The sequence below is a fragment of the Kogia breviceps genome, chromosome 6, assembly GCF_026419965.1.
Source record: "Kogia breviceps isolate mKogBre1 chromosome 6, mKogBre1 haplotype 1, whole genome shotgun sequence".
Taxonomy (NCBI): Eukaryota; Metazoa; Chordata; class Mammalia; order Artiodactyla; family Physeteridae; genus Kogia; species Kogia breviceps.
The window spans coordinates 18,111,991-18,128,307 of record NC_081315.1 but is presented as its reverse complement, the minus strand read 5'-3'; the positions used below and the strand labels follow the sequence as shown (position 1 = coordinate 18,128,307).

General features: G+C 34.5%; 1 protein-coding gene across 6 annotated transcripts in view; it reads left to right on the top strand.

Annotated features, from left to right (window-relative positions):
• The window catches only part of DNAJB14 (DnaJ heat shock protein family (Hsp40) member B14), a 45,953-nt gene that overhangs the window by 24,610 nt on the left and 5,026 nt on the right, over positions 1 to 16,317 (top strand). For 4 of the 6 annotated variants that reach the window (XM_059066900.2, XM_059066903.2, XM_067035546.1 and 1 more), the window contains 5 exons: positions 6,163 to 6,348; positions 7,898 to 7,992; positions 8,815 to 8,924; positions 9,994 to 10,166; positions 13,977 to 14,599. In XM_059066900.2, coding sequence (XP_058922883.1) covers positions 6,163 to 6,348; positions 7,898 to 7,992; positions 8,815 to 8,924; positions 9,994 to 10,166; positions 13,977 to 14,101 — 689 coding nt within the window. In that variant the 3' untranslated portion in view covers positions 14,102 to 14,599. Of the gene's footprint in view, positions 1 to 6,162; positions 6,349 to 7,897; positions 7,993 to 8,814; positions 8,925 to 9,993; positions 10,167 to 13,976; positions 15,046 to 16,317 lie in introns of those variants that run through there. The other 2 variants (XR_010840965.1, XM_059066901.2) reach the window with 2 other exon arrangements.

The following is a 16,317-nucleotide window of genomic DNA, read 5'->3' as shown; positions in this document are numbered from 1 at the left end:
ACAATATAAGTGTGTATGCACCAAAAAACATGCAAAATATGTAAATCAGAAACTAATATAACTGGAAAGAGAAATACGTAAATTCACAATTATAGTTGGAAATTTAGCACCTCTCTCTCAACACTTGATCGAACAAAAAGACAGAAAATCAGCAAGTATATAAAAGAATTAAACATCACTATTACCCAAGAAGATTTAATCAACATTTATAGAGCACTCCACCCAACAGCAGACTATAAAATCGTTTCAAGTGCTCAGAACATACTCCAAGTTAGACCGTGTCCTGGATCATAAAATAAATTTCTACCAAGTTAAAAAACTGAGATCATACAGATTCTGTTCTTTGACCACAATGAAATCAAAATAGAGTCAGTAACAGAAAGATAATTGGAAAATGTTCAATCACTTGGAAACTGAACAATACACTTCCAAATAATCTATGGGTAAAAGGAATCTCAAAGAGAATTTTTTTAAAATACATTAAACTGAATAAAATTTCAACATATCAAAAATTCGAGGGAACCAGCTAAAGCAACACTAAGAGGCAACATAACACTTAGTGCACGTGTTAGAAGAGAGGAACAGCCTTAGTCATCTAGGCTTCTCCTCATGAAACTAGAAAAAGAAGAGCAAAGTAAACCTAAAAGCAAGAAGGAAGGAAATAAAGGTGAGAGTGGAAATCAGTAAAATTGAAAACAGAAAAACAATAGTGAAGATCAGTGAAACAAAAGAACTAGTTGTTTGAAAAGATCAATAAAATTGACAGACTGACAAAGGGAAAAAAGAAGACAATTTACTATTATCAAAAATAGTATCAGAAACAAGGATACAAACCCTGCAAACATCAAAAGGATAAGAGAATACTATGAACAGCTCCACACACATAAATTTACAACCAATTTTTTGAAAATTGAAAATGATCAGAACTCACTCACTTTGAAGTAGGTAATATGAACAGCCCTATCTATAACTGTTAAGTAAACTTGTAATTAGGAAACTCCCAAAAGGAAATCTCCAGGCTCAGATGTCTTTATTGGAGAATTCTATGAAACTTTTCAAGAAGACTTAAAACCAATTCTACAGTCTCTTCTGAAAATAGAAGAGAAGGAAATATTTCCCAATCCATTTCACAAAATAATTATTACCCTGCTATCAAAACCAGTCAAAGACACTACAAAAAAAGAAAACTACAGACTAATATCCTTCATGGAATAAACCCAAATATCCTTAATAAAATATCAGAATTCAACAGTCTTTTAAGGGCTTCCCTGGTGGCGCAGTGGTTAAGAATCCTCCTGCCAATGCAGGGGACACGGGTTCAAACCCTGGTCCGGGAAGATCCCACATGCCGCGGAGCAACTAAGCCCATGCGCCACAACTACCGAGCCTGTGCTCTAGAGCCCGCGAGCCACAACTAGTGAGCCTGTGCACCTAGATCCCGTGCTGCACATCAAGAGAAGCCACCGCCGCGAGAAGCCCATGCACCGCAACGAAGAGTAGCCCCCGCTCGCTGCAACTAGAGAAAGACCGTGCGCAGCAATGAAGACCCAATGCAGCCAAAAATAAATAAAATAAATAAATTTATTAAAAAAACAAAACAATCTTTTAAAAGAATTATACATCCTGACCAAGTAGAGTTTATTCCAAGGATGCAAAGCTGGTTCACTATTTGAATATCAGTCAGTGTGATCCACTATGTTAATAGGCTAAATAAGAAAAATCTTATTTCATCAGTCAATGCAGTAAAAGCATTTGAAAAACTTCTCCACTCATTCATGGTAAAACTGATAGGAAATAAAACACTGATAGAAAAATAGTAATTCCAAAGGAAACTGCCTCAAATTGATAAAAGAGCAGCTATAGAAAACCTACAGTTAACAGTATACTTAATGGTGAAGGACTTAATGCTTTCCCCCTAAGACTGGGAACAAGCAAGAATGTCCCCTTTCACCACTCTTACTCAACATAGTGTCGGCAATTCTAGTCAGTGCATTAAGGTGAGAGAAGGAAATAAAAGGCACACAGATTGAAAAGGAAGAGATCAAGCTGTCCCTATTTGCAAATAACATGATCATGTATAAAACCCCCACAGAATGTACCAAAAAAAAAAACTCCTAGAACTAATAAGTGAATCCTGCAAGATTTCAGGATACCAGATAAACATACAAAACTTAATTTCTATTTAGCATATTTCTATATACTAGTAGTGAACATGTAGACACTGAAATTAAAAATACATTACTGTTTACAATCACACACACACAGGAAATACTTAGCTGTAAATTTAACAAAACTTGTATAAGATTTGTATGCTGAAAGCTATACAATACTAATGAAAGAAATCAGAGGATCTAAATAAATGGAACGATATATCATGTTCATGGATTGAAGGACATGGTAGTAAAGATGTCAAGACTCCCCAAGTTGATATACACGTTTAATACAGTTCCTGTCAAAATCCTAACAAGACTTCTTTGTAGATAAGAGCAAGTTTATTCTAAAACTCATATGGAAATACAAAGAACCTGAATAAATAAAAATGATTCATTAAAGGTAAGGAGTAGGAGTAATTAGGGTACCTGATTTTAGGACTTACTTTATAGCTACAGTTAGCAAAACAGTGTAATATTGGTAGAGGGATAGACACATAGATCAATGGAACAAGACAGGGAATCCATACAATATGACAAAGGTGCAAAATAATTCAGTGGAGAAGAGATAGCCTTTTCAGCAAATGGTTTTGGAGCAACTGGGACATTCATAGGTAAACAACAACAAAAAATTTAACCTTGACCTATATCTCATGCTTTATATAAGAATGAATTCGACATGAATCTTGAATATAAATATAAAACAACATGTTAACTTTTAGCAAAAAATCATGGAAGCAAAACTTTAGAATCTTAGGCTATACAGTGACTTCTTAGACTTAACACTAGACAGTTTATGAAACAAAAAGTGGATAAGTTGGACTTCATCAAAAAATTTTTTGTTTGCTCCGCAAAGATGCTATGAAGTAGCGGAAAAGACAAGCAACAAGATAGGAGAAAATATTTGCCAAGCACATATCTGACAAAGGACTAGTATCTAGGTTATATAAAGAACTCCCCAAACCCAAAATTTAAAAATCAGACACCCCAATTAGAAATTGGTTAAGAGACATGAAGAGACATCCCACAAAAGATTATATACACATGGCAAATAAGCATGTGAAAAGGTTTTTTAACATCATTCATTAGCCATTAGGGATAATGCAAAGTAAAACCAAAATGAGATACCACTACACACCTATCAGAATGGTTAAAGTAAGAATTAGTAAGAACACCAAATACTGGTATTGATGCAGAGTAACTGATCACTTATACATTGCTGATGGGATATGAAATGACACAGTCACTCTGTAAAACAGTTTAGCAGTTTCTCACAAAACTAAGTATTCAACTAATAGACAGCCCAGCAATTGCATTTCTGGGAATTTATCCCAGAGATAAAAATTTATATTTACACGTACATGAATGTACATAGCAGTTGTGTGGTTTTTTTTTTAATTTTACTTATTTATTTTTGGCTGCGTTGGGTCCTTGTTGTTGTGCGCTGACGTTCTCTAGTTGTGGCGAACGGGGGCTACTCTTCATTGCAGTGGCTTCTTTTGTTGCGGAGCATGGGCTCTAGGTGTGTGGGCTTCAGCATTTGCAGCACACGGGCTCAATAGTTGTGGCTCACGGGCTCTAGAGCACAGGCTCAGTAGCTGTGGCGCACGGGCTTAGTTGCTCCGTGGCATGTGGGATCTTCCCGGACCAGGGCTCGAACCCGTGTCCCCTGCATTGGCAGGCGGATTCTTAACCACTGTGCCACCAGGGAAGTCCCTACATAGCAGTTTTATTTGTAATAACCAAAAACTAGAAACAGCCCAGATGTTGTTCACTAGCTGATTAGTGAAACAAACATCCATACCATGGAAAACAATAAAAAACAATAAAATGAATGGCTTATATAACAGCTTGGATCCATCTCCAAAGAATTATGGTGATTGAAAAAAGCCAATCTGGGAGGTGTCATTCTATTTATATACTGTATTATTCCATTGATACAACATTCTTGAAATGCCAAGATTTTAGAAATAGAGAATAGAGTGGTTAGTGGTTGTGGGGATCTAAAGAGGGGATGGAGGGGAAGGAAGTGGGTGTGGTTATAAAAGGGCAACCTGAGACAGTGATGGAAATGTTCTATATCTTGATTATATCAATGTCAGTATCCTATCTGTGATACTGTGCTATCATCTTATAAGATATTACCATTGGGGAAATTAGGTAACAGGTAGAAGGGATCTCTGTAATATTTTTTACAACTCCATGTGAATCTAAAGTTAACCTCAAAATAAAAAGTGTGATTAAGGAAAAATGAATAAAGCAGAAGGTATCTTTTAGTGAAGTAAATAACACTGAGATGGAAATGTATTTTGTGAGGCTTTTGAATACCAAAATAAATTTTGGTTTTAATTCGTAAGATAATAAGTACCTGAAAAAAAAAATCTTGATTATAGGTATAGCACAAAGTAAGTGAATAGAAAATTAGTCACAGTAGATAGAATAAATTGTCTTACATATACAATTATGAATTATGACAATCTTTCACAAATATTTTCTAAAACATCATAATGTTTGGAAGTCATTTTTTTAAAAAGCAAAGCCTTAAAGATAGAATTGGGTTGCCAATATATTATTAGTATAAAAAGTAATAGCATTATGAACCTGAAATAGTCCTTTTAGTGCATAGAGGTTAAATCCTAAAACTGATAATATTACTGGAAGTACAACTTTGGCAGATATTGAAAGATATACTTCCTTTTTAGGTATGTGTTAACACCTTGATGGTGTTTGTAAGTACATTGCTGGGATCTCTGATTATGCTTCTCCATTGGAGCAACATTATAAATGATTGCTATATTTCTGAGTCACAGATCTATTCGAAAATCTGAAGAAGGTTTTGGACTATCTCCTCAGATAAATGGACCATCCACCTAATTTTTCATACCATAGGGTCCACAGACCACCTGAAAGCTATCTCCGAATCAGAAGAAAGGGTCCAGAGTATCTGTATATGATTAATTTCAGTGTGCTATGTAGTCCTCCAGAAACAACTGCCTCATGAGCATGTATCTGCTTGCACAGTGCCTGTGGCAGCCGCCACATGGGATCTCAAAAGCATTTTTAAAATAATCCCGTATGCAAGAGGCTTATGATCCAGTTTAAGAAGTAAGCTGTTCTTATAAAATGATTAATTATTAGATGTTTCAGAATGTGGATAAGGTAATTCCTGCATTTAGATGAAAGCATTACAGCTTTTGTAAATTACCTCGAGAAGACATTTTGGTAATTAATGTGCTCTTTTGGACACGGGAACATGAGGTAGGCAGTAGAATTCTTTATGAATATCATGAAAGTAGCAAAGTGAGGTAAGAGCACTAGAGATACGGATCTACGGATTCATTCAAAAACAAATTCAGTCTCTATGCTCTACCATGGGGATATTGCAGTGAAAACTTAGATACAGTCCCTACCCTCATGGAGTTGACAGTTTAAGAGAAATAAATCGTTCAGGAATAAAATGAAGAATAGCTTACTCTGGGCTGGAGTGTGCAAAAAACGGTTTATGGTGTCGGTTGCATAGAGTTTACTTACTATCCTAAAATAAATTTGATCTTGAACAAGTTTCCTAACCTTTTTGAACCTCAGGGGGCTCATCTATAAAGTTGAGATACTAATGGATAAAGTAATAAGATATTGGGTTCAGAGCCTGGTAGTTGGTGGCTACTGCTATTATTATTGGTTTGAAGAGCAGTAACGAATGACTAGATAGGGATACTCAAGAAAAGAAGCAGGAAGTTAGGGGAGCACAGTGGTAAGAAAGCAAGATGAGCATTCCTTTATGTTCAAGACAGTAAGGAGACTTGCCTGGATAATGTAAAAAATTGTATTGCGAGGTAATATGTGTAATTGTAAGCAATGTATAATACCTTTAAAAGAAATTGTTACTGTCTTATTATTTTTTTGATTAACCTCAAGTCATTTTTTGTTGTTGTTTGACAAGTAGCCTTTATATGGGGCAGTCTTTTCTAATATAAAAACTTTGCTTATCAACTTTTGCTCATTACTTTTTCAGAGATTGGAAACGCTTATGCGGTTTTAAGCAATCCAGAAAAACGAAAGCAGTATGACCTCACAGGCAATGAAGAACAAGCCTGTAATCAGCAGAACAATGGTAGATTCAATTTCCATAGAGGTTGTGAAGCTGATATAACTCCGGAAGACTTGTTTAATATATTCTTTGGTGGTGGATTTCCTTCAGGTATTTTAATGTTAGTTATAAATATTTGTACTTTATGAAGCTAGAGATCGTCACCTCCAGTTAGGCTATTTAGAGATTTATGTACCTTCTCCCTGACATTTTCTTATACTATTATGATCCTGTGATGGTTTTTCATGAAGATAGAAGAAAATTGTTAGACTTATTACCTTTATTGTAAGTCTGTCTCTTTCCTAGAACATACTTTATTTTTAAAGAGATGTTGTGTATTTTACATAGAGCTGAAGAAAGTATCTGTAAGTAGGAAATCCAGTGGCAATGCATTAGTTAAGTGCCAATACAATCGTAGGAAGTAACCTGTACCTTGAAGGACTATTTGACATTGGTCCTTTGAAGATCTTTGTAGATTTCATTAATAATATTGTAGATTGTTAATATGGATGTATGTGGAGGTACTGTCCATTGAAATGTCTGAATCATAAGTTACATATAAAGTAAGTGGGTTTTAAAAAATTACATTAAGATAGAAATAATTTCTTGAACTAGGCTATCAAAGTAAAATACTGTAGAAGTACTCCTAAATGAATAGATTTTTAGTAACAGCATAAGTAGTACTGTGTTTTACTTACATTTACTGTAAGTTGCTTGTGTGGAAATTAATTTTCTTTAAGAGTTGCTCCTCTGAGGTGTTTAAAATGATAGCTCCAGTCTTGTTTACAACAGTAACGAAAGGTACTAAGTTAAACATCCCATTCAAAATTAGGATAGTCTTTATGAATGTAGCAATATAATTTGGCCTGGTAGTCCTGTCTGAATATTATTGAGAAAGATTGTGATCATTGATAAGGCATTTTGTAAAGCATCCTTGAAAGAAAGAGGATGTGTAAATACAAATTAATGGCTGAAAATATAACCTGCATTTTGACGTACTAGGATACATAATTACCTCTCACAAAAAAAATTATTCAGACTAATAATCTTGACTAAAAATATGCTGGGAACAATTAGGAATCTTTCAGACAATAGTGAATTTTTCTGATAGTTGCTTTGCAGTTCTTTTGCTTGTTATAACATAGTTTACTTTATCAGTGATAGCCGTTTCTGGTTGGTCACCTTTTTTGAAAACAACTTGAATGTCCATCAACAAGAAAATGTTTGAAAATTGTGGTCCACCTGTACCATAGTATATGATACAGCTGTTTTTTAAAAAAATGAATTAGAGCACAAGCTTTTGATTTCTAGAAGTACTTGTGATTCATTGATAAATGCAGAAAGCAGAGTTTCAGATGAATGATCCAAGGTTTGTGAAATCAACCAACCACAGCAAAAGTCCTCTCTGTATGCAGTATTAGGGAGGAACTCTCATTCAAGTTTTCATCAAGAAAGAGCTTCTCCTTTACTTTAAGGGAAGCAAAGAAGAATCATTCCTGGTTTTGTCCACCCTTCACTCACAAGAGGAGAGGGCAATAAGCATTCATTACTCAAACATGCATTGTTTTAGTAATTAAAAATAAATAAAAATATAAAGGAAAATATGATTTTTCTGATGATAATTGTTCTCCCTAATTTAACCTTGCTTTTAATTTTCTAGGTAGTGTACATTCATTTTCAAATGGACGAGCTGGCTATAGCAATCAACATCAGCATCAACATAGTGGACATGAAAGAGAAGAAGAAAGAGGAGATGTATGTTTATGATATGATTAGAAATCAGAAAATGGCAAATTTCAGCTCAGGAAAAGCATAGAGTTGTCTGAAAATAGGGCAAGTTGTTTTCAAAGGAAGTAATGAGTTTTCTTTTACCAGAGGTGTTCAATAGAGACTAGAGAATCCCTTAGGGATATATATTGGGGGAGCAGGGGTAGAAGTCAAGGTGACGGGTGGTTGGGCAATATGACACCTTCACATTTGATATTCTACGATTCTAATGAAGGTAAGCTTGCAGTGTGCATGTTCTGAACGTAAATTCTTATGGTTGGTTCTAAGTAATTTAGAATTAATACTGAAAAATTAAATTAGAAGTAACTTGCCGTATTCTAATGCAGTTACACCTATTGCATATAGCTGTTAAATGACGTGAAGGAGAAAGGTAAATGGAAAGAGCACTGGACCAGAAATTAAAAGGTCTGGTCCGCAGCTGTGCCACTCTCATCAGTGTCCATGTTCCACCCTCAAATCCATGGTAAAAATAGTTTTGCAACCTGCTGCGTATTGATAGAGTCTCTGTGTATGAAGAAAAAGAGGGAGACATCTGTAAATAAGATCTGTAAAATAAGATCAGGTTATACCAATGTTTTCCAAATCAGGATCAGGATCTCTAGGTGAAGCACCTAAAAAGTTGTATTTTTAAGAATCACCCCAGGAGGTTGGTATGATCGGGCAGATTTGGAAGCACTGACCCGCTGATCTCAGGTGTCCTTTCTTCCTCTAAAAATGTTTGACAATTGTTGGATTATTGACAACTAAAGTTATATTACAATTTGTTATTCTTTGATGGTTTTTTTGTAGGGAGGGTTTTCTGTGTTTATCCAGCTGGTGCCCATCATTGTATTGATCCTCGTGTCATTGTTAAGCCAATTGATGGTCTCTAATCCTCCTTATTCCTTATATCCCAGATCGTAAGTAGCTCAGTGAAGTTTTACAAAAAAAGAACTGTTGTTTCTTACCTAACTAACTTTAAAGGGCCTTGCGCTCTTTTAAACTTTTAAGTGCCAAATAGTCTATTACTACATGTGTACCTGATTTTGAAATGTCTAATTTTAAAGGTAGTTTACTTAAGCAATAAGTTTGTATTATGTTAGTTTACATTTCTGTTCTATTGTGGATAAAGACAGAAGTGTTATGTTCCAACCTGATGGCAATTTAATGTAATAGGTAATGTGTTGACATCAGAGACAAAAAACTTTAGAAGACAAAAATATTTTAAAGACAAAATTAGAGTTGTGATTGATCTCACATAGGATTTGTGTCGTTAAAGAGGACATGACTTCACTCTTCTGTTTATAAAATATTGGTCAGGGCTTCCCTGGCGGCGCAGTGGTTGAGAATCTGCCTGCCGATGCAAGGGACACGGGTTCGTGCCCCGGTCCGGGAGGATCCCACATGCCGCGGAGCGGCTGGGCCCGTGAGCCATGGCCGCTGAGCCTGTGCGTCCAGAGCCTGTGCTCTGCAATGGGAGAGGCCATAGCAGTGAGAGGCCCGCGTACAGAAAAAAAAAAAAAAAAAAAATTGATTAAATAAAAGCAAATATTACCTTTTTGTTATGTGAGGTATTTTTCCACAATATACTTTATGTATAAGCGTTCAGGACATACAGCAAATTTAATGCAGCATACCTTCCAAAAAGCTTTAGTGTAATACAATAAATATAATGGAAACTTTGTAAAATCATATTGCTAGTGATTATACAGTATTAAAAACAGATTGGTCTAAAAATAAGAAGTAATTTATTTCTTCAAAATAAGATTTTTATTAACTAAAAGTTGAGAGAACTTATAGGAACATACTGTATTAAAATATGATTACTTTTTTATGACATGAATGGTGGTTTTAGGTAATTTGAGATAATATTAAATACTTGATTACCAATATTGACTTTTTAATTATTTTTATTAGCTTGATTTGTAGAAGCAGATCAGAATGTACAATTTTAATTAAAAAAATAATGATCAAGCATTTCTTTTACAGTGGATCAGGGCAAACGATTAAAATGCAGACAGAAAACTTGGGTGTCGTTTATTATGTCAACAAAGACTTTAAAAATGAATATAAAGGAATGTTATTACAAAAGGTAGAAAAGAGTGTGGAAGAAGATTATGTGACTAATATTCGAAATAATTGCTGGAAAGAAAGACAACAAAGTAAGTTTATCAAATATTTAACATTTAAAAACTTATTAGAGTCTTTGGAATTGATTACTATAAATTTCCCTACTCAAGGAATATTCTAGAATTGCCTGGCACAAACTCGGAGCCCAGTACTTAAATGAGACAATATGTTTTAATGTACATGTGGTCTTTTAACAATATTTGGCACATGGCAAGGACTTAATAAATGGTATTTGTGTTATTGTTCTTAATAAATATTTGATGGATAAGGAGATAATATCAAATTTCATTGTATTTAAGATGTTGTCAGTTGTAACATGCAACATTATTTTATGTACCACTAAGAAAGAAAAAAATCCTGGTATAAACTATGTCATCAGTTTTAATATGTATCCTGTTTCAGAATTAAATTTGAAACTCTTCATTAATTTTGCTTCAACAGGTAACACTTAATGTACAATGAGTTTTGGTGACATTCCACTTTCCTTTACTTATTTTGTAGGTAGAGAAGTTCTTGTGAACACTTAATTTGTTTAGCCTCTTCCAGCCTCAGCTTTCTTAATTTAAGCAGTTATATCTATAAAAAATTGACTGTTGACCATAAGAATCTGCTGAGATGCTCCATGTGAACTGTTATTATAGTTTTTTGTTTTTCTTATTGTTCCAAATAATAATATAGACCATGTAGTGTAGACATTGGAATTAAACAGACTAAAGTTGAACCCTAGGTCTGAAATTTTTAGCTGAGTGATTAAGGCCGAATATTCTAACCTCTATGAATTTATTCCCTCTTATATAAAATGGATGATGATGATGATGAGTGGGTACAGGAAGTAACTATAATTTATATAATGCCTACTTTTTCAGTCATTGTCCCAAGCCCTTTATATATATTAACTCATTTAAGCTCCACAATGACACTGTGAGGTGATTATACCCACTTTACATATGAGGAAACTGAGGCATGGAGAGATTAATTAGTAACTTGCCCAAGGTCATGGAGGTGATCTGTGATTCAAAAGCAATTTGCTTTCACAATCTAGGCACTGTGCTTCACAGCCTTCTCTCTAATACCTAACTTTATGGGTTTGTTGTGAAAATTAAATCAGGCAATAAAATAGTTGAAGTGTTTCACATGTAGTAAACACTCAGAAAATGGGAGCAATTATCATCTCTTATCCACTACCGAAAATTTGATAAAACATAACCATTGTATACTTCTAAGAGAGTTCTTATCTCTGGCATTGTTTTCTTCATCTATATACTGATAGTTAGAGGAAGAACCTCCTTGGTTTCTAAGTCTCTGAGTCTGTGAATCAATATGTTCTCAAAGTGGAGAAGGTTACATAAGACCAGTGGTTTTTCAGCTGGGAATGATTTGCCCTTGCCTCCCAGGGGACGTTTGGTAATGTCTGGAAACTGTGTGCATCAACACGGGGTTGGGGTGGAAGGGATCGCTACTGGCTTCTGATGGGTTAAGGCCAGCGATGCTGCCTAACGTTCCAGGATGCACAGGACAACCTCCACACCAAGAATTATCTAGCCCCAAATGCCAGGATTGCTGAGGTTGAGAAACCGTGCATTAGCCAGAGGTCTTAAGGGAAGTATTTCCCAAATTTCACTTATTTAATTTTATTTCATCTAATTTTTTGATCTGTAGCACCTTGCACAATTGTTGGTACAACATAGGCAGAGTAAATTTTTGATGGACATATGAACAGTTGGATGCATGATTAAAGAATTCATATGAATAAATGTATGAAAGACCTGCTTATTTTGTGCTAAAAGAATGACAAGCACATTAGATATCTCATTTTCAAATACAAGTCCTAGTCCCCAGCCAAATATGGGTGATTTGGGGGTTATGCATACTTACATTCTATTACCTTAAATAAAAATTGGGAATCGACTGCATATATAGAAAGAAAGAAGGAAAGGTGTTCATGTTTATGAATGAGTGTAATGTTATGTTTAAAGTGCTGGCTCTGGGACTGCCTTTCAAGATCCTGGCTTCACCAACGCATTACCTAGTTACTTAACCTCTCTAAATCTTAGTTATCTTATCATTAAAATATGGACCATAACAGATAATATATGGTAACACTTAGCGTAATGCCTTGTACCCATAAGTGTTCTATATTATTATTATTTTTTTCTTTTTTTTACTTCATCCCTAGCATAAGCCAAGTAGTTTTTCTGGCATAATTTAGTTTAATCTTTTAACAACCCGACAAGATCAATATCAATAGGTTCACAAAACGTGAAGAATTGGTCAATCAAGGTGAGGGGTTTTAGAGTGTTTATTGTGGTACTCAACTTGTGTATGTTTGAAATTTTCAATATAAAATTCAACAAATTCACATCTGTAGGTTAGGGGCTTGAATACACTTTTGCCAGGATTTTTCTGTTTCGGAGACACTTCTAACACTCTCTAATGTCTAGACTGGTAAAATAGGTGTTTTATAAAATACAAGCAGTAATTTGAGGTAATGGAAAGAATATTAGGCTAGGAGTTAGAGATTTGGGTTGAAATCTAGATTCTGCCATTTACTAGCCCTGTGAACTTTGCTTAATCTACCACACTTGGAAATAATCATCTGCAAATGGATTTTACAAGTGCCTCATTTGTAAATAAAAGGAGGGGAGTGATTTTAATTAATTTGTTAAATCCTAACCTGATTGATCATTTCTGAAAATCTTTACAAATAGAATACACTCTTATCTATGAGTTTATCTAGAATGTGGTCCTGATTGATGTCCTCTAATTTGGTCACTGTTTTTGGTTACATCTTATCTAAGTGAGCCCACCCTTTAGAAGTGTTAATAAACAGTGAAATGGCTGAGAATAACAGGAAAGTAACAAGGAATAGTTCCCTGAAGAATGTTTGATTTCTAGTCCCTTTATTTTTCTTTACTAATTCTATCCACATATTGAAGGACGCGTCAGAAGTACTTATTGTTGAATATCACTGCTGTGATTGTATAGCAAGCTTTTTTTCTCTTTTGTGTTCCTTTAGTAAGTTTATTATATATGGTTTTAATTCAAGCAAACTCAGAACAAGATTGCAAATTTTTCTACTCAGATCTTGGCATAATTAATTAATCTGGAACCTTAATAAAAGGTCACAGCAAAAACAACCACTAGCAGTATTGAATAGCATATGGTATCTTTGGGATAAGAGGTCAAGATAATGTTGTAGAGCAGCAGTTTTTAAACCTTTGGGAACAGGAGTGGAGGACGGAAAGGGTTGATAGGATACCATCCTTATTTTCTTTTCTAGAGCAGCTCTGTGATTTATGTATTTATTCATTCATTCTTTCATTTATGGCTGCGTTGGGTCTTCGTTGCTGCGGGCAGGCTTTCTCTAGTTGCAGGGAGCAGGGCTTACTCTTTGTTGCAGTACACGGGCTTCTTCTTGTTGCGGAGCACCGGCTCCAGGCATGCAGGCTTCAGTAGTTGCAGCACTTGGGCTTAGTAGTTGCGGCACGTGGGCCCTAGAGCATGAGGGCTTCAGTAGTTGTGGCACACGGGCTCGGTAGTTGTGGCGCACAGGCTTAGTTGCTCTGCGGTACATGGGATCTTCCCGGACCAGGGCTCGAACCTGTGAACCCTGCATTGGCAGGCGGATTCTTAACCACTGCACCACCAGGAAAGTCCCTCTGTGTTTGTTTCACATGGTAGGATTCCAAATGGCTTTTAGGTCTAGTACTTGGATTTCTTTAAAACAAACAAACAGTTAATAGAAATATATTGAAGGACTTCTATGAAACATCTTTGAGTTTAAACAACTAGTTGATCTAAATTACTATTTACTTAGGAAAATATTTCTTTTTTGTTAACAGAAACAGATATGCAGTACGCAGCAAAAGTATACCATGATGATCGACTCCGAAGGAAGGCAGATGCCTTGAGCATGGACAACTGTAAAGAATTGGAGCGGCTGACCAGTATTTATAAAGGAGGATGAACTGGAATTTTATGTATACCTTTTAGAGTACTCTCTATTTTTTCTGTAAGTAAGTTTAGTTTCATCATGAGAGCTAAAGAAAAACATTTGATGTTGAAAACTAAACTGAATAGTTGGTCCCTGAAATCTTGGACTGTTTATGACCTACTGTCTCCTTTAAATAGTGAGAAACTGAAAACTAAAATTAATATTTTAGTTCTGCTTCTGCAATTATTTTCACTTTAAAAGCTTATATGATTCCTAACTAAAAATGTCTTGAGAAAGGATTATCACACCTGTAGCAATTTCTGGTTTTAGATTCTTAATTTTTTTCCCTTGTCATGTAAATATTTATGGAATGATCATTTTGTGTATATACAGGTTATTGCCTTTTTATTTAAATTCTTTTGGTGTTTAGCTCCATGAGACACTTTAAAGTGATGGAATAAATGTTTTATGACAAAATTACATTTTCCTTGTCAGATGTCCAGTGTGTGGAGGTTACAATGAAACTTTATCAAAAAGAAAAGAAAAATCAAGTTGTTTAACTTTGTGTAAAATCTTGTAGCATTATCAGCGTAGAGGGAATCGATATTTTTAATATTGCCATTATATTCTAAATTATATATTGAGATAAATGAACTGGTGTAAAGTATCAGTTTGCTATTTATTTAGTTTTATGAATTGCTAAGCCATGCATAGAAATGAAATGCTATACTGATAGATTTTAAAGAAAATATGAGGAAATGGCTATATAAACATTAACCAAAAAGGGTCTTCAACAGTAAATTGCAGTTATGTCATTTGCAATTCCAGGAACTAAAAGGCCCCCAAATGTTCATATGTATACATCTTTGAAGGCTGCTAAAATTTATGAAGACAAGGACTTACCTGTTTTATGCCCCCCATGGAAATTTGCAGTTTCTTCTTAGTGATCAGGATCCTTAATAAACAGGATCTGAAACTAAATGAGTTCTTAATATTGTCTAAGTAATAGGAAAAATTACTTCTGAAATGAAGCTTTGTGCCTTTTAACCTGATTGCCAACTCGTAAACATATAGGTAGATTACAGCAGACTTACTTGATCAGAGCATGATCTGTTTGGCCATATACAGCAGTGAGCAGAAACATAGCAGTAGGTAGAATAGTCATTTATAGCAAGTTATCCTTACAAAAATTTGAGCTAAAATCTATTCACCATTGAGTAATTCAATTAATCCTATAGGAATAAGCTCCTTATAATTAAATCCATAATATAAATTGGAAAAGTCAGCTGGAAATTGAAGTTTTTGGTACCTGTATGTTGGATATGAAACTATTTGATTTCTAGTCTTCTGTGGTTTTTTTTCTTCTATGTTTAACAGTTGTATTTTAATGATTTTGCTTTCATCATTTAACAGAACATGAACACATCTTTGGTAGTTTTTTTGTGTGTGCGAGAGAACGCTAGTTAGAGTGCAGTGTTCTTTTATTTAAAGATTTTTTTTCTGAATGTAATTTATATAGCATCTGTTGAATAGAACTTCTGAAATGACCATTCTTTTTTAAATGTTCTCTTGTATCCCCTTTTCCAGGTAAATCAATAGAAATGCTTGATTGAATTAGTTGTTTAACTAAACAGCATACTATCCTAGGAAAACTGGACAGCTTAACCAACTTTCTTTAGAAATGCAACCTTAAAAAAAAAAATAGCGTGCTTAAAAGAAAATACAATTTAAAATATTTTCTTCAGCCTATAGAATTAGTTTCTGAAAAACAAGGTCATAGCATTCTAATTAACTTTGAAAGTTTATATGCATCAGAAAACTTATACAAATATAAATGGAAAAAATTTCATCCATTATTTTTCCAGTTTTAATGGGAAATTTATACTATTGTGATTGATGCTTATGTGAATTGAACTCTTGTTGACTGATTCTTTTTCCCTTAATCCTGACTTTAAGGGGATAGGTGAAGTTCTCAACTTAAGTGAAGTTATATATTATGAAGTCATACATGGCTTTTGGACAGTATTATATTTCAGTTGCATTACATTTCATTTCATAAAATGCATTTGATAAAATTTTCAAACAACTGTGGGAAATGACTGATCGAGTGCCTGACAATTTAAGCCACATGTAAAGTATGCAAGTAAAGAGTAAGTCCTTAATGTCACCTATATCATGGTGTAAAGGCCCGTCCAAATGTCTTAGAATTTGGGGTTAATTCTACAAAGTAAAAAGACTTCTACTATCTT